Source organism: Lentinus tigrinus (genome assembly GCF_003813185.1).
Source record: "Lentinus tigrinus ALCF2SS1-7 unplaced genomic scaffold L226scaffold_3, whole genome shotgun sequence".
NCBI classification, from domain to species: Eukaryota; Fungi; Basidiomycota; class Agaricomycetes; order Polyporales; family Polyporaceae; genus Lentinus; species Lentinus tigrinus.
Window position 1 is genome coordinate 751,808 of NW_027137912.1, and position 20,607 is coordinate 772,414.

The window sequence follows — 20,607 nt, forward strand, 5'->3', positions numbered from 1 at the left end:
GCCGACGCTCGACCGCGCGGCCGTCTCCGCTCGCGACCAGGGTGGGTGGCGAGCAGGCGCACCATTTCCCGCTGACGTAGGGCGTGATATATGATGTGGGCGCACTTCGTGGCCTCCACGCCCTTCCCAGACGGAGGCTGCGTGGTTTACGTCCGCCGTGGCTGCAGCCTCGAGCTACTTAAAGCCTAAAACACCCAGCCTAAGAGAGAAGAAGGCGGCGGTCAAGACGGCTCCGGACTGTTTGCGCCCCAACACAGTCCAGAGCGCGCCCCTTGACGACCGATTGCGACCTCCGCGGCTGCTCGCGAGAGTGACAGCCGCGTAACAAGGGTCCCCGCCCCTGGGTAAACCACACGGACGTCATCCTTTCTTGCAATCTTCACGTCCAGATCGTCTGCCCGTCGCCGTCGGTCGACCATCGCATCCGCGGTCATCCTGCTCGGCGCTGTCTAGGGAAGCCTGGAACGCTGGAAAGCTCGAGCTCAACGGCGCAGAAGGGCGAGAATGTTTCTGCTCCGCCGTCAATGAGAAACCCCCAGGACCCCGTCGAGCATAACGGCGCTCCGATATGATACATGAACGTTCGAGACAACAATGTTGCCACGATACGATGCCGCCGCAAGAGTCCGACCCTTGCGACTCGAGGTGCGAGGCCCGAGTCGCGTCATTTTTGGACGACATCAATGTCTTCGCTCGGCTCTGGACAACAACAACTCATTCTGCAGCTGGGACCCCATGTATAGTACAGTCTGGAGCTCAGGGTTTTGCCCTAAAGTTTCATGAGCTGAGTTGGAGGCGCCCCTTTCCGAGAAGCACCGCATGCGTCCGTCAGGGGAAAGGCTCGAAAGCGGACGAAAGTGGTTGGGCACAGGAATTGAGGCGGAGGAATCGGATGTGCCGTACACACGCGGCGGGCTTCTCGTAACATGCCATTGAGCGGCATCGACGGGAAGGCCCTCGGACATTGGCAACTGATTAGCTTCATCCGTCGCCCGGTCATTGAATTCGGAATTATGCAGTCATGAGGTGACGGGCTCGCAAATGAGAGGCGTAGCGCTGCTGCAGCTGCAGCTGTGGGAGCGGTCATTCAAGTAGGCGAAGCGTTCGAGGGAGAAGGCGCGATCGAGATTGAGATAAGTAGTCGGTGAGTCACCTGACCGCGTTGTGTCTCTCGCCTTTCGGCGTCAACTAACCGAACCAGATCGTCCAGTAGCTCCCTCGCAAGCGTAGAACAATTGGCCACACGGCCCGCAGCTGCCAATAGTGCCTACTTGCTATCCCTCTCTGGTGTTTTGCGGGACCCCAATTTCATACAAACGCATCTTGAACTTGCTCACAATACGAGGACGTGACACTCAGCAGCCGTCATTGCATACTTGCAAATTTACATCAGTGCCGGCATATGCGGTCAAAGAGATCGTCGCACCTTGTGCGGTGGAGTCTGTGGTGGCTACTTGGCCTTCCTTGGCCGCCAATATATGCCACTAGTACCACTCAAATCAACGTGCACGCAAAGGGTACGAGCTTTGTCACATTGTCACTTTGGGTGACAGAGGTGAACGGTTCATCCGGAACGGTTCGGCCTGATTGCGGTCAGATCACTGAGCTTCGAGTCACAGGCTGCTTCTTTTGCCAACTTGTCTTACGGCCGTTGCCTCGTATCCCTCCTCCCTGCACCACACACGCTTATCGTTACTCCGCCGTATCTGACATTTGCACTAACAGTTACGCTGCATACATACGAATTTGCCGCTAATCCAGCGACCAGCCTACAACACTATGTCAGAACTCGCGCAGAGCACAGCCTTCGACATCTACGCTACTTTCCAGCAGTTCCTCCAAGATGATCAAGTAAGCGCTCCTTTCGAGCTTAGAGACGTTGTAACTCATGAATCTGCTCAGATTTCACCACCGTTGGCAGCAATACTCTCACTAGCTGAGGCGATCGTAAAGTCCAATGGTGCGTGATTTCAGCGAAGCACACACGTAACCAGTACAGATGTGGACAGTTTGAAGCCGGCACAATGTTCGAACTTGTGCAAGCCTTGAACGACGGCGCCGAGGAGCTCAAACGACGCTCGAAAAACCCGATCAGCCTCAATGCCGGATGCGAGCTATTCATCGCATTTGTCACTCTCTTCCCGCACGAGTCCGATGTCAGTAGCGTCATCGGGAATATCCTAGCTGGTCTAACGAGGTTGATTGTACGATGTTGCAGAACTTTGCAGAACTGAAGAAAGAGCTCGAGCAACAGGGCCGCACATATGCTAGGGAAGCGATCTCCTTCCGTGACAAAATTGCTGAGCTTGCACTCGGCTTCATCAAGGACGACGCAGTCGTGAGTGCCCTGAGCGGCGTAGCGTGTGCTGATGCTTATCATCCGATGCGTGCAGATCCTTACGCACTCCTACTCACGCGTGGTGTTAAAAGCATTGCTCCACGCTCATAAGACGAAACGTATTTCCGTATATGTCACCGAGTCGCGGCCTCGAGGACTAGGGTATGCACGGAAAAAATTTCTCTTGAACGTTTCGAGATACTGACGTGACATCGTTCTGTTCCTGTCTAGTCTCAAAACACACGAAGCGCTTACTGCCGCTGGAATTCCATGCACGGTGGTCCTCGATTCCGCGGTCGCGTATGTCATGGACCGGGTAGACTTTGTTCTTGTCGGTTCGGAAGCCGTCGTCGAGAGCGGTGGTTTGATCAACTACGTCGGGAGTAACCAGATGGCTATCATCGCCAAAGCGGCGAATAAACCGTTCTACGCATTGGCAGAGAGGTGGGCCTTTGAGCGGTCGTGATCCGAGTATCCCCTGATCACATTGACCCTTGTGCAGCTACAAGTTCCACCGCCTGTTCCCGCTATCGCAGTACGATCTGCCCACTCACAACCCGAACATCCTATCATTCCCTACTCCGACAGCGCGGTCAGCTGGCCACGGTGATGCGCCATCATCCGCAATACCAGACGCCACGACGAAGGGGCCTGTATACCCAGAAACGTCATCGTCGAGCACGGAACGAGCGATGAGTCAAGAGCAGATAGCAAAGAACCCCGGAGTCGATTATACGCGGTGAGTCAGCAAATCCTGTCTCTTGGACTGTTTCTGAGAGCCCCGTAGGCCGGACTTGATATCGCTGGTGTTTTCGGATGTAGGGATCCTGACTCCAGAGGGCGTAAGCCAGTACCTTGTTGGCATGTTCGCCGGCTGATATTTCCGATATTGAAACGAGATCCCGAGACACGATTTAGTTTGCGATAAACTTCGTGAACCCAATCATGGGATAAGGAGTGCAGCGTTTCTCCGACCACGTGTGCGATCGGTCGCGGCTCTTCCGCCGCGCTGTGGGCGGCCACCGGCAGTAACCAGCAGTTGACGTCTTGGCCCACCACGGGCCTGCTTAAACTGTATCGTCGGCAAGGCGCACTTTGTGGCTACATGTCTTTCCTCGCGCCGCCTCCCAGGAGAGCGGTATAGCTCGTGGCTCTTGGCTCGTTGCAAGGCCACGTTCCGCAGCTTGCTCTCGGAATGCGGTATCGATCCCATCTTGATGGCGTGCACCCTCGCCGACCGCTAGCGATGTACCTGTATCGACCACCTTGCACTCCACGGTGAATCAGGTTGACGTATTCGCACTGTTTCGACGCCTTTCTGCAGATCTGCCGGTTCAGCATCTGGCTGTCTGTGAGAATGCGATGGGCGGCTGCTTCGAGGAAGAGATCTGCTGATACCTCGTTGTGCCAAAACGGGTATGATCGGGTTCTATCCTGCCCCAAGAGTCATGCACCGTGGTGAGTAGTTCCTGTCGCGAGGGTGCCGTACACTAACTCGACCTATCGCCCCCCCATCGGCGCCGCGGGGACCTCCTCTTGTGCATTTCCCCATCCAAAGTGCCCATTCTGTCTCCGTTTAACTTTTTAGCTTTAGCATGCCACGGGCAAAACCGCGCTCAGGCCACGCTTTAGGTTTATCCGCGGCCAATACCCAGAGCCCGATCGCCTTGCTTTGTGAACCTGGCGCTTCTCCGGCCACGTCCTCATGTTGCTCTCCTCGACTCCGACTGACCACCTCATCTTGATACGTCCGAGCTGGAAAGGCATTGCGCAATCTCTAGCGGGACGGCCCGATAGCTGGGCTGATGTTATCGTCCCCGTCGCCTTTGGGAATATCTTCCTGCGGTCGTAGGTCTGCAAAACATGCCCGGATCTTTGACATGGCCGTTGCGGCCCTCGTATAAAACGGCGGCCGTTCGTCAGCCTCTCCTCAGGCTCACAACCAGGATCCCTCCCCCTCCTCTGTACATAGCTCCCTCCCCCCTTCTCCACGCAGAGATGTGTCACTGGCGTCGGTTCGTGGCGCCACACTCTGCTGTGGCTGGCGCTCTCTGACGTCCATCGCCTGACATAGCGTTCGCAATAACTACAAACGCTGTGGGCATTACGTCGACCTGGTCCGTGCCTTTCTTTTCCGTCTTCCCCGTCGGCAGCTGACCCAACGTCGTATCTTTAGCCCGACGAGATGGTTCGTGTGTTCTCTGCCTAGTTGCCTGTAGATCCCAATTCAGTTCCTCACGTTGGCGCTCTAGATTCAATGCGATGATCGTTACTGCAAGTTCAGCACGTCGCATCCCAGGAACTGCGTCCCACCCCGCTGCACGGAGACGTGCTGGCAATAGTAAGTCCGTCTGCTTCTATGCACGATGACGGCTCTGCTCACGTCTCCGCTCCACTGTTCCCCTTATCAGCCGCCAATTTCCTCAACAGTATAGTACGTGCTTCCTCCGCGGCTCTTGCATGGCATGATCAGCTGCTCAACCTATGACAGACCCCGTCATCGATGCGTTCTGTCCTGTCTGCGTTACACTCGGCCGTTCCTAGAAGCTAGATTTCGTTCGACCACATACAACATCGCACTAATATGCATGCGCGCGCCCTATATTCCTGTATCCTCATATTTTCGTATTCTCCATAGCTTCCCCGCATTCCCACTACATGTGTATGTTACCTTACTGTATTGCCCGTACTTCTCGGTTCTATAATATTAGTATTCGCCGCGGTGTTAACATCTACGATAAGCAATCGAGTCGGAGTTGATGAGTCTTGATGAAGTTCATAACGCGCCCAGAGAGGGTAGAAGCCGCAGAAGCACACAGGAGGGAGATCCGCCACAAAGCCACACCATGATGCACGCTGCTCTCAAACGTCTTCTGCTCGGAACATGAAGTTGTTACCGCTGTGCACAGTCTATCATACCCATTCAGGCAGAGATAATAAGCTCCCCGTGTAAAAGATCCGGTCCTACGCTATGCAAGGGTTGGCCATGGGACAAGGTCCGAGGGGCTGCTAGCTTCAGCTGACAGGCCCAGGCGATCTGGTCGAGCATGCACGAAGCTGATGCGCGACCGCGGACTTGAACTCTGTCCGCTGATGATGTTGCGAAAACCTCGGTAGTTTGACGCATCCCCCCTCACTCTGCAACCAGGAGGATGGGCGGGCAGTGGGAGACTAGCGGTCAGATAACACGAGTTTCATCGGCGGGAAAAATTTGGATGCTCACAGACGGTTCTCGTATCTGGAACACGTGTGTCAAACCCTCCGAAAGCATGCCTCGAGAAGCACTCCCGGAGACAGCGCTCGTCAGTCCGAACTGAAATAGCTCACACCCCTGACGAGCGGGACGTGCTGGCGTAGAGCAGCTCAAAAGGCGTCCAGAGACAGCCGCCGAAACGTCGACAAGGGGATGCCGAGGGATGTTGGCGGCTAACACTCGAGAGGGCAGCGTAGGAGGTCTGGCGCAGTGTCTCGCATATCCGAGACCGAGAAGCCGCTTCTCGCCTTATCGCCGTATTCCTCGGGCACTCCCACCCTCTCTGTGCTCAAGGAATCAGAGGCCATCTCGTCATCCGCGAAGCTCAAGGCGATCTGGCTCTGGCCGGCCGCAAATTCGCAGGAAGAAAATGCGAAGCGCCTATAAAGATTTCGCCACGGCAGTCAGATGACTGGCAAGATAACGCGAACAGCTACGGAATACGGACCTGAGTGCGGTACAGGTGCGGTACTGAGAGCGGTATCAATGGAAGGTTGGGCGGATGGAGCATGTCGCAGTCATCAGATCATAGTCGTGTGCAAAATCACGAGCCGAATCGAGTAAACCGTCGTAAATGGAAAGCATTAAATCCTGGCCCCCTGGCCATCCTGATGCGTGGCCCGAACGTGCACGGCATGGGCGCATTCCTTGAGCGAACGAACAATATTCTAGAGCGGGCTAGTGACTCACCGACGGGTCTTTGAAATAGCGTCCGAACGGCTCTGCAGTGCACTGCACAGAGCTGCGTAGCACCGGGAGACAGAGAAGGAAGGATCTTCATCGGCCACTGCAATACTTCGGACGGAATGAGCGCATGAACGTTTGCCTGGCCACTTATCGATTGCGGCGGCGAGACACACCAGCCAAGCGGGGTGCGTTGCAAGCTAAAGGGACACTTCGAATCGCGTGCTCGGGGCATACATGCCCCATACAGAAGCCGTTCATTCAAGCCGCGTCGGACGCCATGGCGGCTAGTTCCCACCTGTCTGGGACCGTTGCGCAGCGTCCATGCGCGGCTCGACCTTGCGCAGAAAAGCATGAGCAGCTGACGGCGGTAGTGCGAGGCGACGCACCTGCGAGAGGGGATAGGACATGAGGGCAGAGCGGCAGGAGACGCTGTGCGGGCGAGGTGGGCCAAGGTCAGGGCGGCTGGCCCAGAAAGGAAGAGTAGGATGTGGTTCGCGGAGGACGCTCTACACGTGAACCGCCGAAGCTGTACGCGCTGAGATCCTCTGCGCGTCCCTTGGGCCCACACCCTGATCTTCCCCGCCCATTCTGGCTTCTGCCCTCTTGTTTCCTCTCCGCCATATTGTATCCGGCAGCGCAAGATGGCCTTTATGTATTACCGCGCAGCAGATAGCGGCCACAAGGACGTCTACGCCGCGTTGCCGCTCATCAATGTCAGTCTCATGTCTCTTCACGCCTTGGCTATCTCTCATCGCAGTCCCAGAACGAACGTCTCAAAATCGATTCTACGACCCCGTTCATCCCCAGTTACGTCAAGCGCAGCGTCACCAGGTCTTCCGATCCTGTGCAGGCGTACGCGAGTCGTGTCCAAGGACGACAGATTCTCCTCGAGAACCCCGCGCGAGACAGCAAGGCCAAGAAGGAGCGCGAAGGGAAGCGGGCTCAGCGGGCCGCCGAACGCGTACGCAAGGCAGTAGGTGTCGTCAGCAAGAAAGAAAGTAGGAAGAGAGGTCTGTGGAAGTTGCAGAAAGATGAGACCAAGTGCGGAACATCGAAACTGGAGCCGTGTGCGTACGCTGAACTTTGTGTATCAAGTTTCGAGTTATTCCTTCCTCTACATTCCCTCTGGCTTGGATACATGTCAGAGCTCCTCTCCCTATCTCTCCAACCCGCGGTCGCGAGTACGGACCCTGCGTCAGCGATGCCGAGCGCAGCCGGCATGCACGCAAAACTCATCAAGGCGGACTTTCACGGTTCGATCGTCACAGGTATGTACTCATATCATAAACACCATCTTTCGAGAAATTCTGCTGGCCAGTTTGGTCCTGTTTGCCCACATTCCACCAGGCTAACGGGCTTCTGGATCACGAAGACCACCTGACTTCGAAGTGGCACCGTGGCCGCAGTGCGGCCCGTCTCCTGCTCAGTGCGCTGCGACTTGGGATTATGTGAATCGCACACCGTGTGTGAGCGCACATAGTCTGTGTAGTTGTGCACTGTCCATCAATTCGCAATGCTGCAAAGTGTATGACATCCCTAACGTCGTCACCATAGAAGTGTTGCAAGGCACAGATGGGTTGCCTTTCGAGCAGCCTCATCTAATGCGGACGTTTGAACTGGAAGACGCGTTCATCATGAAACGATGTGTTCATATGTGAGCGAGCATTGTCGCTGCTGGTGTCTCGTTCGATACTGCGCACGTCCCCCTGATGCTGTTGGGCACGGTAACTGGCGACGCCAAAAGTCTCTCCGAAGCGGTTGCCATGATTGGCTCTGGTTTTCCCCGCGTAAAGAGTTGACAGGTTCCTGACGTTCCTTCTCAGTTCGACAGAGCAAGAACCCGTGCCTTGTCGGACTTTCTGGAATAGTAATTCATGAGACGGAAAATGCGTTCAAGGTGATCACCCAGAAGAACCAACTCAAGAGTATGCCGTCACCATATTTCTTCATGAACATTGCTCACATAGCTACCGACAGTGCTACCCAAACAGAACAGTATCTTCGTCTTCGCCGTGCCCCTGTACGCCGCGCCCGCGTCACCTTCGACTGGATCCCCGAAGACGATCCTAGACATACCGCACATCGAATTCGAGCTGTATGGGAACCACTTCTGCTACCGCGCGGCCGAACGTGCAGGGCGGAAGTTCAAACACAAGGAGACGATTGAACTATGACCTTCTCTAGACTGGTCCGGACCGGTAGACCTGTGCGTCGCAACCAAAACCTCCGACCACACCCATCCCTCGCACACCATACGCCCTCGACTAATTCATGTATGATCGAAGATACTGTACATTATTGATGTATGATACATGTTTTGCACGATAGCAAGGTGGATCAGCATGCAAGCAGCAGTGCACGATATGAGAGCGTCTACGAAAGCTTCGAGAGCACCGAACCCGACTCGGAGCCTCGGATGACTGCTCGACACAACCCTATACCAGGCGGAGCCAGCGCCAGCGCCGGTACTCTGGCTCGGGCCCTATCAGAGGTGACACGGCGCAACGGGGTCTTCACTGCCCTTCCTGGGCACCTTCCGCCACGGGCCTCCAACCCCCCGAGGCAAATTTTCCCGGGGTGTTCCCTCCGGCCTGTGTGGGAGTCGCACCGCTACCGATAGCGTGCTCGGGTGTTGACGAGTTCACAAGCAGTGGACCTCCCGGAGCAAAGTGTGCGAAGGGCTTGTAGAGCTTCTCCCGATGGGATACACTTTGCGGTGGTGGTATCTATTGCGTACAAATGATGTCAGCGCATAATATCGGACCTTGGAAGGATACCCACAGACGTCACAGCAGTGAGGAACTCGCTCGAACCCTGGAGGTCCTGGGCACCGTAGTACTCCAGAAGGATGCTGATCGCATCTAGCCAGTCGAGCGAATTAGTTATAGGAGCTCATAACTGGGCGAACATACGAACCTGCTACGCTTGCTAGCTCCGTCTCATTGAACCCAAAGAACTCGACAGCATGGCGCGACACACCGTTGTGCTGAGCCTTGTGCGACGGCGGAGTAGGTAATGACGCGGACGGCGCGGGAGATGCAATGCGGGCGTCCAACGGTGATGACTGCGGTCCTTCGATGGCGTGCTCGGCAAGCACATAGCAAGAGGCTGCTATGATCCTCGGCGGGTACAAGACGCACAATGGCGTCCGATACCTGCACAGACAGAGTTCATGAGATAAGGCAACTAATCGATGGCTCCGCCGCACTCACGAGTCGTTCGCGATCGACCAGGCGCACTCCTCAATCTGCGGGTTGTTCGAGGAACGTGTTTCGTATAAGTCGACAAGCTCTGCGTGCGGGCTATCTACAACGAAGTCGAAGCAGAGGGCTTCCAACAGAACCTCTTCCGTAAGCAGGATGCTCATCTGGCATTCCTCCACTTCCTATAGAAGAATCAGCATCCGTATCCGAGGAGATAGAGAGAACGGGATACCTTGCTATCATCTGTAATGTCTTTGATGTCCTTCTTGGAAACTTTGGAACAGACGACTTTGGCGACATCACGGAGCTTGCGTCCGCATTCCTCTGTCTTCGTAGCCAAGAATATGCAAGATGCGGCCACATCCTACTCAGTGGCGTGAGTACTATGACACTGCGAGGTATGATGCGTTTCACTTGTCTATGGTAATCCTCCATAGAATATCGCATGTAGAACCGGTGGAACCAAGTCGCAGCCGTGTACATGGCCGAAGATGGGCTGCCAATGATAAAATAAGCACAGCGTTCGCACATTGCCTGGTAAGTGACTTACAGTCCGAGAGACACGCCAAGCCGGTACAAGAATTCGACCCCTCTACTCCGATCGTAGAGTTCCTTATCCAATGGTATATCCGATGTCGCTCGGCTCGGAGTCTTGCGAAGAGCGGAGATTGGGAACAACCATTGTGAGGTTGATGCGATTGAAAGTTGTGTGGCACCCATCTTCATCACAGAGCTTCTCTGATCCTGTCTGAGGAGATGCGGTGGATGCAGGGAGCTGCGGAAGCCCAACCTGAAGGAACACGATGGTGGTTGGGGAAAGACGCGTATCGTCACGCCCCGTGCTCCGCGTCACGGTCTGGCGCGCGCGGCTCGACGCTTGCGATTCGTTTTGATTTTACGGTACACATCATGTGTACTGATATATATGTAACTTGCAATGTTCTACAACCACCATTTTTCTCCACAACTACCGAATCATATTGCGAGATGTACACCTGAAATGCGGGAGGTCTCAGCGCTCAGCTACGGAGGTTGCCGAACGCGCGACAAGTAAAGGCCCAGGCTCTCGCCGGTCACCTGGTTACGCGCCGGACGGAAGCTTTGAATAGTATGCAGTCAGAGCCCACCTATGCCCCTCAATACAGTAGGGAAACGGTAGGCGCTGATGAAAGTATGTAAGTCTCAGATTCAAATGACGGAACTCAGTCGTTCTGCTAACTTGAAATTGAATCGAATTACGTGCAGAAACATCGTCGATATCCTCTATTGACGTCAGACTGCCACTTCGAACAGATCCCGTCAACGAATTGCCTCTGAGCACTCACGGTACCACCCAGTAGCGACGCCCCATGGGACTCACGTCTGGTGATATCTATACTACCACTGGATGTTCGCTTGCCACAATACAGTCGCACCTCGTGCTCTCGGAGGATATCTACTGACTCGTTTGTTCAACCAATCAATGGACAGAATAGAAGATTCCCTCCTAACAGCTTCCCAGACGGACTGAACGCCGCCTGTTTGGAGCAAGGCAGCTTCAGGAAACACTACATAGCATTATATCTCGACGCCTCGCCTCAAGGTCCGGTATCTGTGTGGACCCTAACGCTGAAGGATCAAGGGAGGGAGCTCTGCTGTCAACCTTGAGTCACCCGACAGCTGTTCCTAGGTGCCCATTTCACGCTCATGCCTCACGTTGCCCAACTCTCTCGCTTCCAGTCGTACAGAATTCTGTCCGGGGCATTTTCACGGTGTCTGAAGCAGGTAGCATTCCGTCTCAGGTTGACTTCCATTCGCTACTTCTTATCGGTATGACACCTGCGCACGACGAGTCCGGTCGTCTAGCGTTCCATCGGTATATACTTACTGACGCTCCGGACAAGCCAGCCATATAAGAGTGTCCTCCACACTACCGTGGCTCGCAGTGACGATCCTCTTGTCCCTGTACTCTTCAATCATTCAATATCTACATCGCAATGCCTTTCAGTGGCCCCGGGATTTGTACGTTCCTCTCTGTTGACCCTGGCCACTCACTCAAATATAACACACTCAGATCAAATCGCCCATGCGCAGGCCGCCAGTATCCATCTCGCAGTCTCTGAGGGTATGTTGTCTTGGGTGATCTTGTCGCTGCGTAGAAGGCTCACTATGTTGGCTATGCCAGGGTCCAAAGCTAACGGTCAGAACCGTCTTGACATCAGCCTTACGTGGACATTGCTTCCTGACCTCACCCGTTGCAGGAACCCCCATCATCGTCAGTAATGCAACTGGTAGTCCCTTCAATCAAATGTGGATCATCGAGTCTGTGACCAGCGAGGACGACACGTACACGATACGCAATATATCCACCGGCCTCTTTTTGGGCCTGCAGGGTGGTAAGCCTCATAGCCTCAGTCGCGTCCTACTCACTTTAAACATAATACTAGGTGAACTTGCGGATGGTACCTTTGCTGTAGGGTACCAGAGGATGAACCACGACAGCATGAAGTGGGTCATCCGCCAAGAGGAGACAGACGGCACTCGTTGGAAGTGAGTGCTCTCAGGACTTCATGCTCATTTATTAGCTGAGATGGTTTGTTCAGGATTCAGAACAAGATCTGTTACAGTGAGCATCTCGGTCGTGTCGCGAATACCTACATGCGCTGATCATGACTATTCGTAGCATTCCTGGAGCTCCACGGCAGGTATATGCTGATATCTCCTTCATCACATATGCCAGCAGTCTTCACACATACTTCATAGCCTCGGCGCAGGTACCCTGGTTGTCGGATGGTCCGGCTTATGGAAGGACAACGGACCGAGTGGCCAGCAGTGGCTTTTCGAGATGCTCAGCAGGACCAGCGACGACATCCACACCGCTTTACAAAAGTGCCCATGCATTAAGCGGGATTTCAAGAGTTACCTTTCGGACGGTCTGTGCGTAAACATCTCTCACCGTCCACCCAATGGATTTGGTATCCTGATCGTTCACACATGCAGCTATCTGGTCTTGTCCAGGGACACAATGCGCCAGATCTGGAATAACTCCGGGCTCGCCGAGATGCGCTGGAGAGACTCCATATTTGACTGCGATGACTTCGCCACAGGTTAGGACATCTTTGTACCTCTGCTATACTGGACGCAGTCTGATGTTCTAACCGACAGTGTTTAAGGCTGAGGTTGGCAAGTGGGGCAACGAGACCTTCAGCGCTGGCGTATGTTGCAATACTAACCTCTCGGCGCGTTTTTCTTCCTCTGATGGCGAGACGACTGTCCAGGGATTCGCTCTACTGTGCGGCTTGATGTTCGGGGACAACCAAGGAGATGCGCATGCGTATAACTGGACGCTCGACACGAATGACCTCAGTCGCGTGATCTTCTTCGAGTGAGTCCTCTCTGGAGCGAAGAATATTCACCACGCTCAACTTCTCGGACAGGCCGCAGGAAGGACAGTTCTCCGTGAGTCGTGCGTTCCTCTCTGATGAGGCTATTGACCTCAGTCCCTGTCTCAGAACACGTCGAGCTATACAGCGTACTTCGGACTCTTCTGAACGACGTTTGCAAACTCTACGCACGATCGGCTCGTAGGATTCCAAGTATCCAGATCAGGGTTGTCTAGTCAATTGTGTTAAAGCTGCGCGGGGCATAGGACATGGGGAGCGAAGGCGATGTTGGCTAGCAATGGTCACGAAGCATCTATATGAATAACGCATAGTCCATCCTCATGATGCTTCCACAACAGACAGGGCTGCACCTGCGCCACACCACCCAGTACGCTACATACCTTCACCTCGATGCAATGGCCGCGCCCACATCAGCGACAATCGTCCAGACACCCTCAACCCATGGCTCGACAACCTCTAGATGGTATAATTCGCGCATCTCCATTGCCACTTCGTGCTTTCGTGCCATTGCATCCCGGCGCTCCTGATTGCCCATGTTATGGAGCACGACTGAGAGCAAGTACAGCACGTCACACTCCGCGGCGAACATTTGAATGCTTGCGTACGTCATTTCTGCGCTCGTGAGCAGCGGCACTGCCTCTTCGAGCGCGGTCTCTGGGTATGGCGACGGAAGCGAAGATGAGTCGGAGAGTTGACGAGTTGGTTCGTTGTTCGGGTGGAAGGGTGGTGAGAAGACGGTGCGGGGTCGGGGAGATGTGACGGAGATCATGGAGACGAACGGACGGGGATGATGCGATGTATCGGGACCAGAGCCAGAAGAGTGGCGATGGCGATTAGGTACGAATGTGGGTGAACGTGGGTGAATGTGATGCGCTGGTCAGTAACGAGCGTATCCAGCAAGGGAGCAACTGGACGTACGAGACGAGTCTCCAGCTGCGATGATACAGCGCGCAAGTGTGTACTGTGCGAAGGCCTTTTGTTCGCAATCATTCTCGCTCATGATCTTCATGTCACGGAACGATTGACATAGCGCGAGGATGTCATGAAGACACAGAGAGGGTCATGAGCACATGCTGGAGAGATGTGGCCGGGGCACTGAGCGAGACCCACCTGAGGCATCACCTCGTCTAATAGGCGTTTGCACCACTTCGTCATCCCAAACTCGAGCCCAACATCAGCGAGAAGAATGATAGCCGTGCGATACAAATTGTATCGCCCATGGTATTCTGCGTGCCAGAGCGCAGTGAGAAGCTGGTCGACAGATGCGTGGCTCTGCTCACACATCTGTGGCGGGCAGGTCGTTTAGCGTCACCGAACGTAGGAAGGGTGCTAGACTCACGCGCATGAGCATAGCCTCGTGCAGAGGATCCCGTATGATTGAGCCGATGGGTTCCTTCGCCCACTGATACTCGCGCGGGGAATGTGGCGTGTTAGGGCGGCGAGGCATCAGGTACTCTTTCAGCTGACGCTGTTTGCGACTAAAGACATACACCATTAAAACGGAAGGTTGATGGAGGTATTAACGCGACATACTGTCGACATGCTCGCAACGCGAGGATATTCCAGATTTCCGCTGCCCATAGGTTGTAATCCGCAAGGTTCAGTCCCCGCCACACGTCGGGCTCCAGCAAGGATGCGATAGATTCTTCGTACTTCCCTTGCCGAGCGGTCTGTCCACAGAAGTGTCCTCTGGATTAGCGATAGTCGGCCAGCGACAGCAATCGGCGGAGATACTGACGTGGTACGCGCGATTGAGGGTTATGGTCAGCCGAGTATTGTCATCTCCGCCCACTTCCGAGAACGCCGTGACTATGTCCTCTTCTATGCGGGCCAGTTTCGAACAACCTAAGGGAGCGAGAACATCAATTTCCGCACGCGCTCCGGGGTTCGTGGGCTTACCAAACATATTCCACACAAAGCTCTGCACTGCGTGTTGGGAGAGTTGTTCAGACTCCACGAATTGACCACCTTGAACATCGATATAATGGTCATAGAGGCCAATGGCTTCGACTATCCGCTCGAATGCGGCTGATAGGGGTTGTTGCTAGGCTCACATAATATCAGTTGCATTGGCGGAATAAAGTCAAAGGATGCAGGAAGGAAAGCGACTCACATGTTTGACATTGGTGAGTTTCCTCACGTCTGCCAATATCTCAAGCGGGTGCATGTCCGGCTGGACTTCGTTGATGATCGGCTTCCGTCCCCGTTCGAGCGGCGGCAGTCTGTGCATGAGGCTGAAGACCCATCGTTTAAGTAGAACATCACTTCGCAACAGGAGTTGTTCTTCCTCACCTCGAACAATGTTGCAAGGTTTTATTGTCACCGGCCGTTCGAGATGCACTGATGGCTTCCTCTAAAGTCTACGACTTCGGAATGTACTTCAGCTGCCAGATGACTGAACGGCGTGACCAACCTTGCGACAAGCAGATAGCTCGCGGCGAAGGAAATACATCCTTGCAAGGTTTAGCATCGCATGTTGACGCAAGCCACTATTCAAGTGCGTCTGTCAGTCCACACTACCTCTGCCATAGGAGATGAGCATACGATTCGCTATTGTCATGGAATTTCTGTTCGAAGAATCTGCGGAGTCCTTCATTTGCAATGTTGCTGTCTCCTGTAGTCAGGCCTTTCATGAAGCTGGTCATCGTCAGCACCAGTGATATCGCCCGATCAGGACTAGCCATGGTGATCGAAGTAGCTGGGTGGAGCTTACAGAGTATATGTCTCGGCGTCAGCATATTCAGTCTTGTCTTGCTTCGTCTTGAATAGCTGATAATCTGTCCGTGGGACACGTGAATATGTGTGATTACCGTTCGGGAGAGGAGGTTGGCTTGCCATTGGTTATGACATCCCGGCGTATCTGTGCATAACCTGGAGTTGTGACAGTTACGGGGCTGTCGCCAGCTCTCACCCACGCGAGGAAGCTCTGGTGCAGCTCGTCGATACCGCCAATAGCTAGCTTGGTGAAGCTGACGAAGCAGCGGTGGCAAAAATACCCGAATAACGAGCGACGGCTCTACATAGGAGTTGTTGAGCTAAGCCAAATACCGAGAGCATCCGAATAATGACATACGAAGCGTGCGGTCTGCGGTTTGGGCATAACTTCAGATGCCAACCAAGAGAACCACTATACGGGGCGCACCTCGTCGTCGTCCTTGTCCAGGAATAGCAATGGAAGAGCTGAGAAAATCGAGCGTTGATAACAACCGTCATCATCACTATGACGTAGCCGCATACCTTGCATAAAGTCTGACAGTGTGTCTGACGATGCAAACAGGATCCCCTGTAGAGGATGTCAGGCGAGTGGTTAGGCCGCCCAAGTACGATCGTTCTCACCACCCTGCCTAATTTCATGACAAATTCGTCAACAAAGCCTGAGTTCGCGGAGAGAGCAGCATTGGAGATATCTGCCAATATGGCCTGATATGATCGTGGTGGTGTAACCTGCAGAACAGTGGCTCAGATGAATAGCGAGTCGCATGGACCACAAAGAGAGCTCTGTACCTCAGCCACTTCACGTATCATGAGTCGGTGGAGGATCAGGGTGAAATTTTTGGGAAAGGGCCCCTCGTCTTCATCGGCGTCGAAGAAACCATGCATGAAGATGTAGAGGAGAAAAATATGATGTGGTCGTAGCACATGGCTGGGACGGGCGCAAGGAGGAATAGGATCTGGTGGTGGCGGTGGTGGTGGCATCACTGGGCGAATGAAGAACGAAGTTCTCTGGCAATTTCAATCTTTCAGTCCCTCGATAGTCTTGTAGTACTGAGGGAGTAAGTTCTCAGGGGGGAGCAGAGGCAAGAGGCTCGAAGTTGGCGTTGAGACGCGTGTCGCGTATGGTCACGGCGTTGTCACGGTCACATGGTAGCGCGTCTGACCGTGGGAGGAGCATACCCCATACGGTGACCAGATTTTCGATCTCCAATAGCATTCCGAGTCCCTGCAGTGCTCCCTTGCGACGTTTGCTGCTTTCTGAGTACTCTGGACATGCCTATAAGGGGCCCCAAGAAGCGGTCTGCTCAGGCTGCGCAAGTGAGTGTAGACTTCGCTGCAAATATTCACTGCGAAACTCACGGAAGCCTGCAGCGACCCTCCAAGAAACGCAAGCTCGCAGACGATGGCAAAGCCTCGAAGAGCAAAACGAAGGGAAAGGAAAAGGCTTCTGACCGAGCTACCATACCTATACCAAACCAGAGAGATGAGGACGACGTCGAGCTCTCCGAAGATGACCTCGGCATGCTGGATGAATATGGAGGGGCTGTCTCATTCTTGAGGACGCTGGACCAGAAGGGTATCGCGAGGTGCGTCTCATACATGGTTTGCACAACGCTATGCCACATCCTGCATGCACAGGAGCAAGAAAGAGACGGAGCGGTTGTACCAACTACACAAACCGGTCCGGAAGGCCGTGGAGGACGACCTTCCCTCCCTCGACTCTCATTCGGAGGGCGAGGACGAGGACGAAGACGAGCAATGGAGCTCCGGTATCGAGAACATGTCTGAAGACGAGGATATGTCTGGCCCAGACGACGAAGCACACTCCTCCGCTGCTGAATCGTCTTCAATGGGTGTACAACGCAAACGCCGGCGAAAACCAGCCGTACTCTCGGAGGACGAAGAACAACCCTTCGAATACCAGCCTCGCAGACGTCACTCCTCTTGGGAGCCCGAGTCCAACAAGGACAAGGGCATCGAACGACTGCCCATCAAGCTCGCCGACGGTCGAATACAAAAGAGCGGTAGCAAGGTCGTCCTCGACCAGAGCGAGGATAGTGGGTTGGACAGCGACAACGATAGCGCTGACGAGCAGATGGAAGATGCCCCTCATTCCAGGGTGGAGGACGTGACCACGGGTGCGCGGTTCGGCCGTCCAGCAGTAGTGGATGTGATCGGCCAGAAGTCTCGTAAAGCGCGGGTACAGGGCGCGAAGGAACAAATCGCGGGACTGTGTCAAGAGATTCTCGGCGATCCAGAAAACAGTGTGAGTTACGTCTATCACCACTTGTCCATATCAGTTCATGACCGCCCTTATTCTGTTTACAGCTTGGACTCTTGCGGCGTCTGCATACGTTCTCCCTCCCCCAGATTTCCACGCCGACTCATCCAGACCCCGTACCAAACGATGTTGTCATCCGAAAGCTGACGATGCTGTCTCAGCTGGCTGTGTTTAAGGACATCATACCGGGTTACCGGATACGCGCTCTCACGGATAAGGAGAAGGCCGAGAAGGTCAGCCAGATGGTTCAACGCACCCGGGACTGGGAACAGGGCCTCGTGGGCGTGTACCAGACCTATCTGCGCAGTTTAGAGGCAGAACTTAAAGGTATGACACACGAAGCGTAAAGTTTATGTTTTGGCCAAGAGAGAACTGACCCGGATTTGGTAGCGAAGAGCGAACTCGCTGAAACAGCCCTGCACTGTATGTGCGCTCTGCTGGTAGAGGCGACGCATTTCAACTTCCGTGTCAACCTCATGAGCTCCATCGTCGCTGCTCTCAGCCGGAAGTCTTGGGACAAGGTAAGACTCTCCCTCGGAACCGCGGGTGTCTCATTTGTTCGCGGCGTCTCTGATCAACTACTGCTATACCCCAGTCGTCTGACATGTGCCTGGACACACTGGTCAAGGTGTTCCGCGCTGACAATACCGGCGAGCCTTCCTTGGAGATCGTGCGGTTGCTCAACCGCATGATCAAAGAGCGCCGTTACAACGTCCATCCGGAGGTATTGTCTTGCCTACTCCACCTCCGACTGAAGTCGGAGCTCGGCGTTCGGGCTTCCGAAACCAAGGTCGACAAGGAGTCGGGCAGTGGCGTCGGGAAGGCGCTATCGAAGAGCCGGGCTGCCGCTCGCCGAGCGAAGGGCAAGGCGGTGGACCAGCCTCACTTGAGCAAGAAAGCTAAGAAGGCGCTCAAGGAGCGGAAAGAAATTGAGAAGGAGATGCATGAGGCGGCGGCGGAAGTTGACAAAGAGGAACGTGCGACCAGGGTAAGTCGCTTCTTTCTGCCTGTATGCTACGTGCGGACTAGTACGACTGCGATCGGATCTTTTGACCGCGCCCGCTCACACGATCGCACACAATTGGGTCTAACCACGCTTTCCTTCTTCTAGCACACCGAGACGCTCAAGCTACTGTTCGTACTTTACTTCAGCATCCTGAAGACCCCACATCCGACGCCGCTGCTGTCTGCGGCGCTGCGTGGTATCGCCAAGTTTGCGCACCTGGTGAACATCGACTTCTTCAAAGACCTGCTCCAGGTCCTCAAGACTCTCATGACGCGGGACGAGGAAGGCGGCGTTATTGTCGACACAAATAAGGATACTTCTCGCACTTCGCCTGCGTCTGGCCCCCACGACGTGTCAAACATCGCCACCGTACAGCATCAGCTTTTGTGTATCGTGACAGCCTTCGAGCTTCTTTCAGGACAAGGTGCGTACCCCAATTCCCGGGGCACTCCTCCCAATTCCCGACCGTCGTATCGACCGGGCGGAGCTGACTATCTCTCGGCACTTGTATTCAGGGGAAGCTCTCGACATCGATCTCAGCGACTTCATCAACCGGCTATACACCATCCTCCCCCAACTCGCGCTCATGCCCGACATCGAGACGGCCCCGCCCACCCACGCGCGAACGAGCGTCCGCGGCCCACCCCCGCAGTCCCCCGCGGACACCCTCTTCCGTGCGCTCCACCTCGCGTTCACCCCGCGCTCGTCCGCCGCAGCCCCCCCGCCCTGGCGGTCTGCAGCGTTCGCGAAGCGCCTGCTGTCCGCCGCGCTGCAGTGGCCGCCCGCAACGGCCGCGCGTGCTATCGAGCTCGTGTCCGTGCTCGTCGAGCGGGACCCGAAGCTCGAGGCGCTGCTCTCGACGGAGGACCGCGCGGGCAACGGGGTCTACCGCCCCGATGTCGACGACCCGCAGGTGTGCAACGCGTTCGGCACTTCGTTCTGGGAGTTGCGTCTGCTCGCGGCGGAGCATTACGCGGAGCAGGTGCGCGTAGTCGCAGGGCAGCTCTTGAATTCGCATGCCTCTTCTTGAAGTAGTCCAAATAAACACTTCTTCTCGACCGTCGGGGCATCTACGCGGCAGCTGAACCAATCACGTTGCTTGTCCGGGACGACCGTGTCTTTCACGACGAGAGTTGCGACAATTCGGGGCCGACAGCCAAATGCTGGACTTCGAGTTTCCCGGCGTATATGTAGAGCGATAGCAATGCTTTTGAATTCTTATTCCCGCTTTGTGACGTTTCTGCTATGTACATAGAGCAGTCACGGACATGCCTGCAAGCCCCCTGCGTGGCATGTTAAAAGACGTAACACTACAGGGCGCATTATCGATCGAGTGACGAAACGAAGACGGCAAAGAGCGCGAACGAAACCTGACGCGGGTGGAGGTTTAGCTCGAGCTTGCGCGTTGTAGCTGATACAGTGATAAAGGGTGTGACACGGGCTATATCTACAGCTTGAGATAGAGGTGAGGAAAGGAGGAGGAGAGATAGGATGCTACAAGAGACGTTTCGAAGTTGTACAAAGGAGGAGCAGCGCAGGCTGAGGGAGGAAACGACGGCCGGTGAATAAGTCAGCAACGGGCGCCCCGCAATGGCGACGGCGTTTGAAGTGTTCAGCAAGTGAGTAATAAATATGGAGCGCAGGTGTCTGCGCGGTATGGTCCAATCTGCAAGGTATAAATACGCGCAACTTGGAAGTGTCCGCGTGATAACCAAAGTGTACGTTCAGAACGCTGTCTCCG

At 54.8% G+C, this 20,607-nt stretch overlaps 7 protein-coding genes across 7 annotated transcripts; 5 read left to right on the forward strand and 2 right to left on the reverse strand.

The window, feature by feature from the left end:
- The first annotated feature begins 1,649 nt into the window (after positions 1-1,649).
- Positions 1,650-3,398, forward strand: L226DRAFT_530179 (nagb/rpia/CoA transferase-like protein). Its single transcript, XM_067679781.1, has 8 exons — positions 1,650-1,851; positions 1,903-1,960; positions 2,017-2,156; positions 2,219-2,338; positions 2,394-2,500; positions 2,570-2,782; positions 2,841-3,077; positions 3,126-3,398. The coding sequence occupies exons 1-8, from the start codon at positions 1,780-1,782 to the stop codon at positions 3,214-3,216; spliced, it is 1,038 nt and encodes a 345-aa protein (XP_067540550.1). The 5' UTR covers positions 1,650-1,779; the 3' UTR covers positions 3,217-3,398.
- A 938-nt stretch (positions 3,399-4,336) lies between these two features.
- L226DRAFT_566524 (uncharacterized protein) lies at positions 4,337-4,882 on the forward strand (the record flags this gene model as incomplete). The annotated part of the gene is made up of 6 exons (XM_067683925.1): positions 4,337-4,353; positions 4,413-4,455; positions 4,515-4,526; positions 4,591-4,679; positions 4,750-4,772; positions 4,830-4,882. 6 exons carry the CDS (start codon positions 4,337-4,339, stop codon positions 4,880-4,882), a joined length of 237 nt encoding a protein of 78 aa, XP_067540551.1.
- A 1,963-nt stretch (positions 4,883-6,845) lies between these two features.
- On the forward strand, positions 6,846-8,604 carry L226DRAFT_530182 (RNase P/MRP, p29 subunit). The gene is made up of 5 exons (XM_067679782.1): positions 6,846-6,991; positions 7,042-7,319; positions 7,374-7,546; positions 8,102-8,203; positions 8,256-8,604. Exons 1-5 carry the CDS (start codon positions 6,920-6,922, stop codon positions 8,450-8,452), a joined length of 822 nt encoding a protein of 273 aa, XP_067540552.1. The 5' UTR covers positions 6,846-6,919; the 3' UTR covers positions 8,453-8,604.
- On the reverse strand, positions 8,537-10,295 carry L226DRAFT_500236 (cyclin-like protein). Its single transcript, XM_067677758.1, has 7 exons — positions 10,032-10,295; positions 9,896-9,977; positions 9,714-9,845; positions 9,491-9,663; positions 9,195-9,433; positions 9,060-9,139; positions 8,537-9,004 (listed from the first exon to the last, which is right to left on the reverse strand). Exons 1-7 carry the CDS (start codon positions 10,205-10,207, stop codon positions 8,792-8,794), a joined length of 1,095 nt encoding a protein of 364 aa, XP_067540553.1. The 5' UTR covers positions 10,208-10,295; the 3' UTR covers positions 8,537-8,791.
- Positions 10,296-11,222: 927 nt separating this feature from the next.
- L226DRAFT_608960 (uncharacterized protein) lies at positions 11,223-13,120 on the forward strand. The gene is made up of 14 exons (XM_067685993.1): positions 11,223-11,290; positions 11,365-11,482; positions 11,535-11,585; positions 11,646-11,660; positions 11,722-11,856; positions 11,908-12,010; positions 12,064-12,086; positions 12,144-12,165; positions 12,224-12,397; positions 12,461-12,567; positions 12,626-12,675; positions 12,739-12,845; positions 12,898-12,919; positions 12,973-13,120. The coding sequence occupies exons 2-14, from the start codon at positions 11,458-11,460 to the stop codon at positions 13,009-13,011; spliced, it is 873 nt and encodes a 290-aa protein (XP_067540554.1). The 5' UTR covers positions 11,223-11,290; positions 11,365-11,457; the 3' UTR covers positions 13,012-13,120.
- Positions 13,061-16,655, reverse strand: L226DRAFT_530184 (uncharacterized protein). The gene is made up of 18 exons (XM_067679783.1): positions 16,369-16,655; positions 16,201-16,308; positions 16,102-16,147; positions 16,007-16,044; positions 15,938-15,949; positions 15,700-15,880; positions 15,578-15,641; positions 15,409-15,501; positions 15,278-15,353; positions 15,157-15,224; positions 14,978-15,098; positions 14,764-14,908; positions 14,603-14,709; positions 14,398-14,534; positions 14,204-14,342; positions 13,975-14,148; positions 13,783-13,867; positions 13,061-13,518 (listed from the first exon to the last, which is right to left on the reverse strand). The coding sequence occupies exons 1-18, from the start codon at positions 16,558-16,560 to the stop codon at positions 13,247-13,249; spliced, it is 2,058 nt and encodes a 685-aa protein (XP_067540555.1). The 5' UTR covers positions 16,561-16,655; the 3' UTR covers positions 13,061-13,246.
- Positions 16,656-16,773: 118 nt separating this feature from the next.
- Positions 16,774-20,192, forward strand: L226DRAFT_550183 (nucleolar complex-associated protein 3). The gene is made up of 8 exons (XM_067682735.1): positions 16,774-16,896; positions 16,951-17,165; positions 17,218-17,845; positions 17,908-18,187; positions 18,251-18,381; positions 18,456-18,848; positions 18,972-19,290; positions 19,382-20,192. The coding sequence occupies exons 1-8, from the start codon at positions 16,852-16,854 to the stop codon at positions 19,894-19,896; spliced, it is 2,526 nt and encodes an 841-aa protein (XP_067540556.1). The 5' UTR covers positions 16,774-16,851; the 3' UTR covers positions 19,897-20,192.
- Positions 20,193-20,607: the final 415 nt, after the last annotated feature.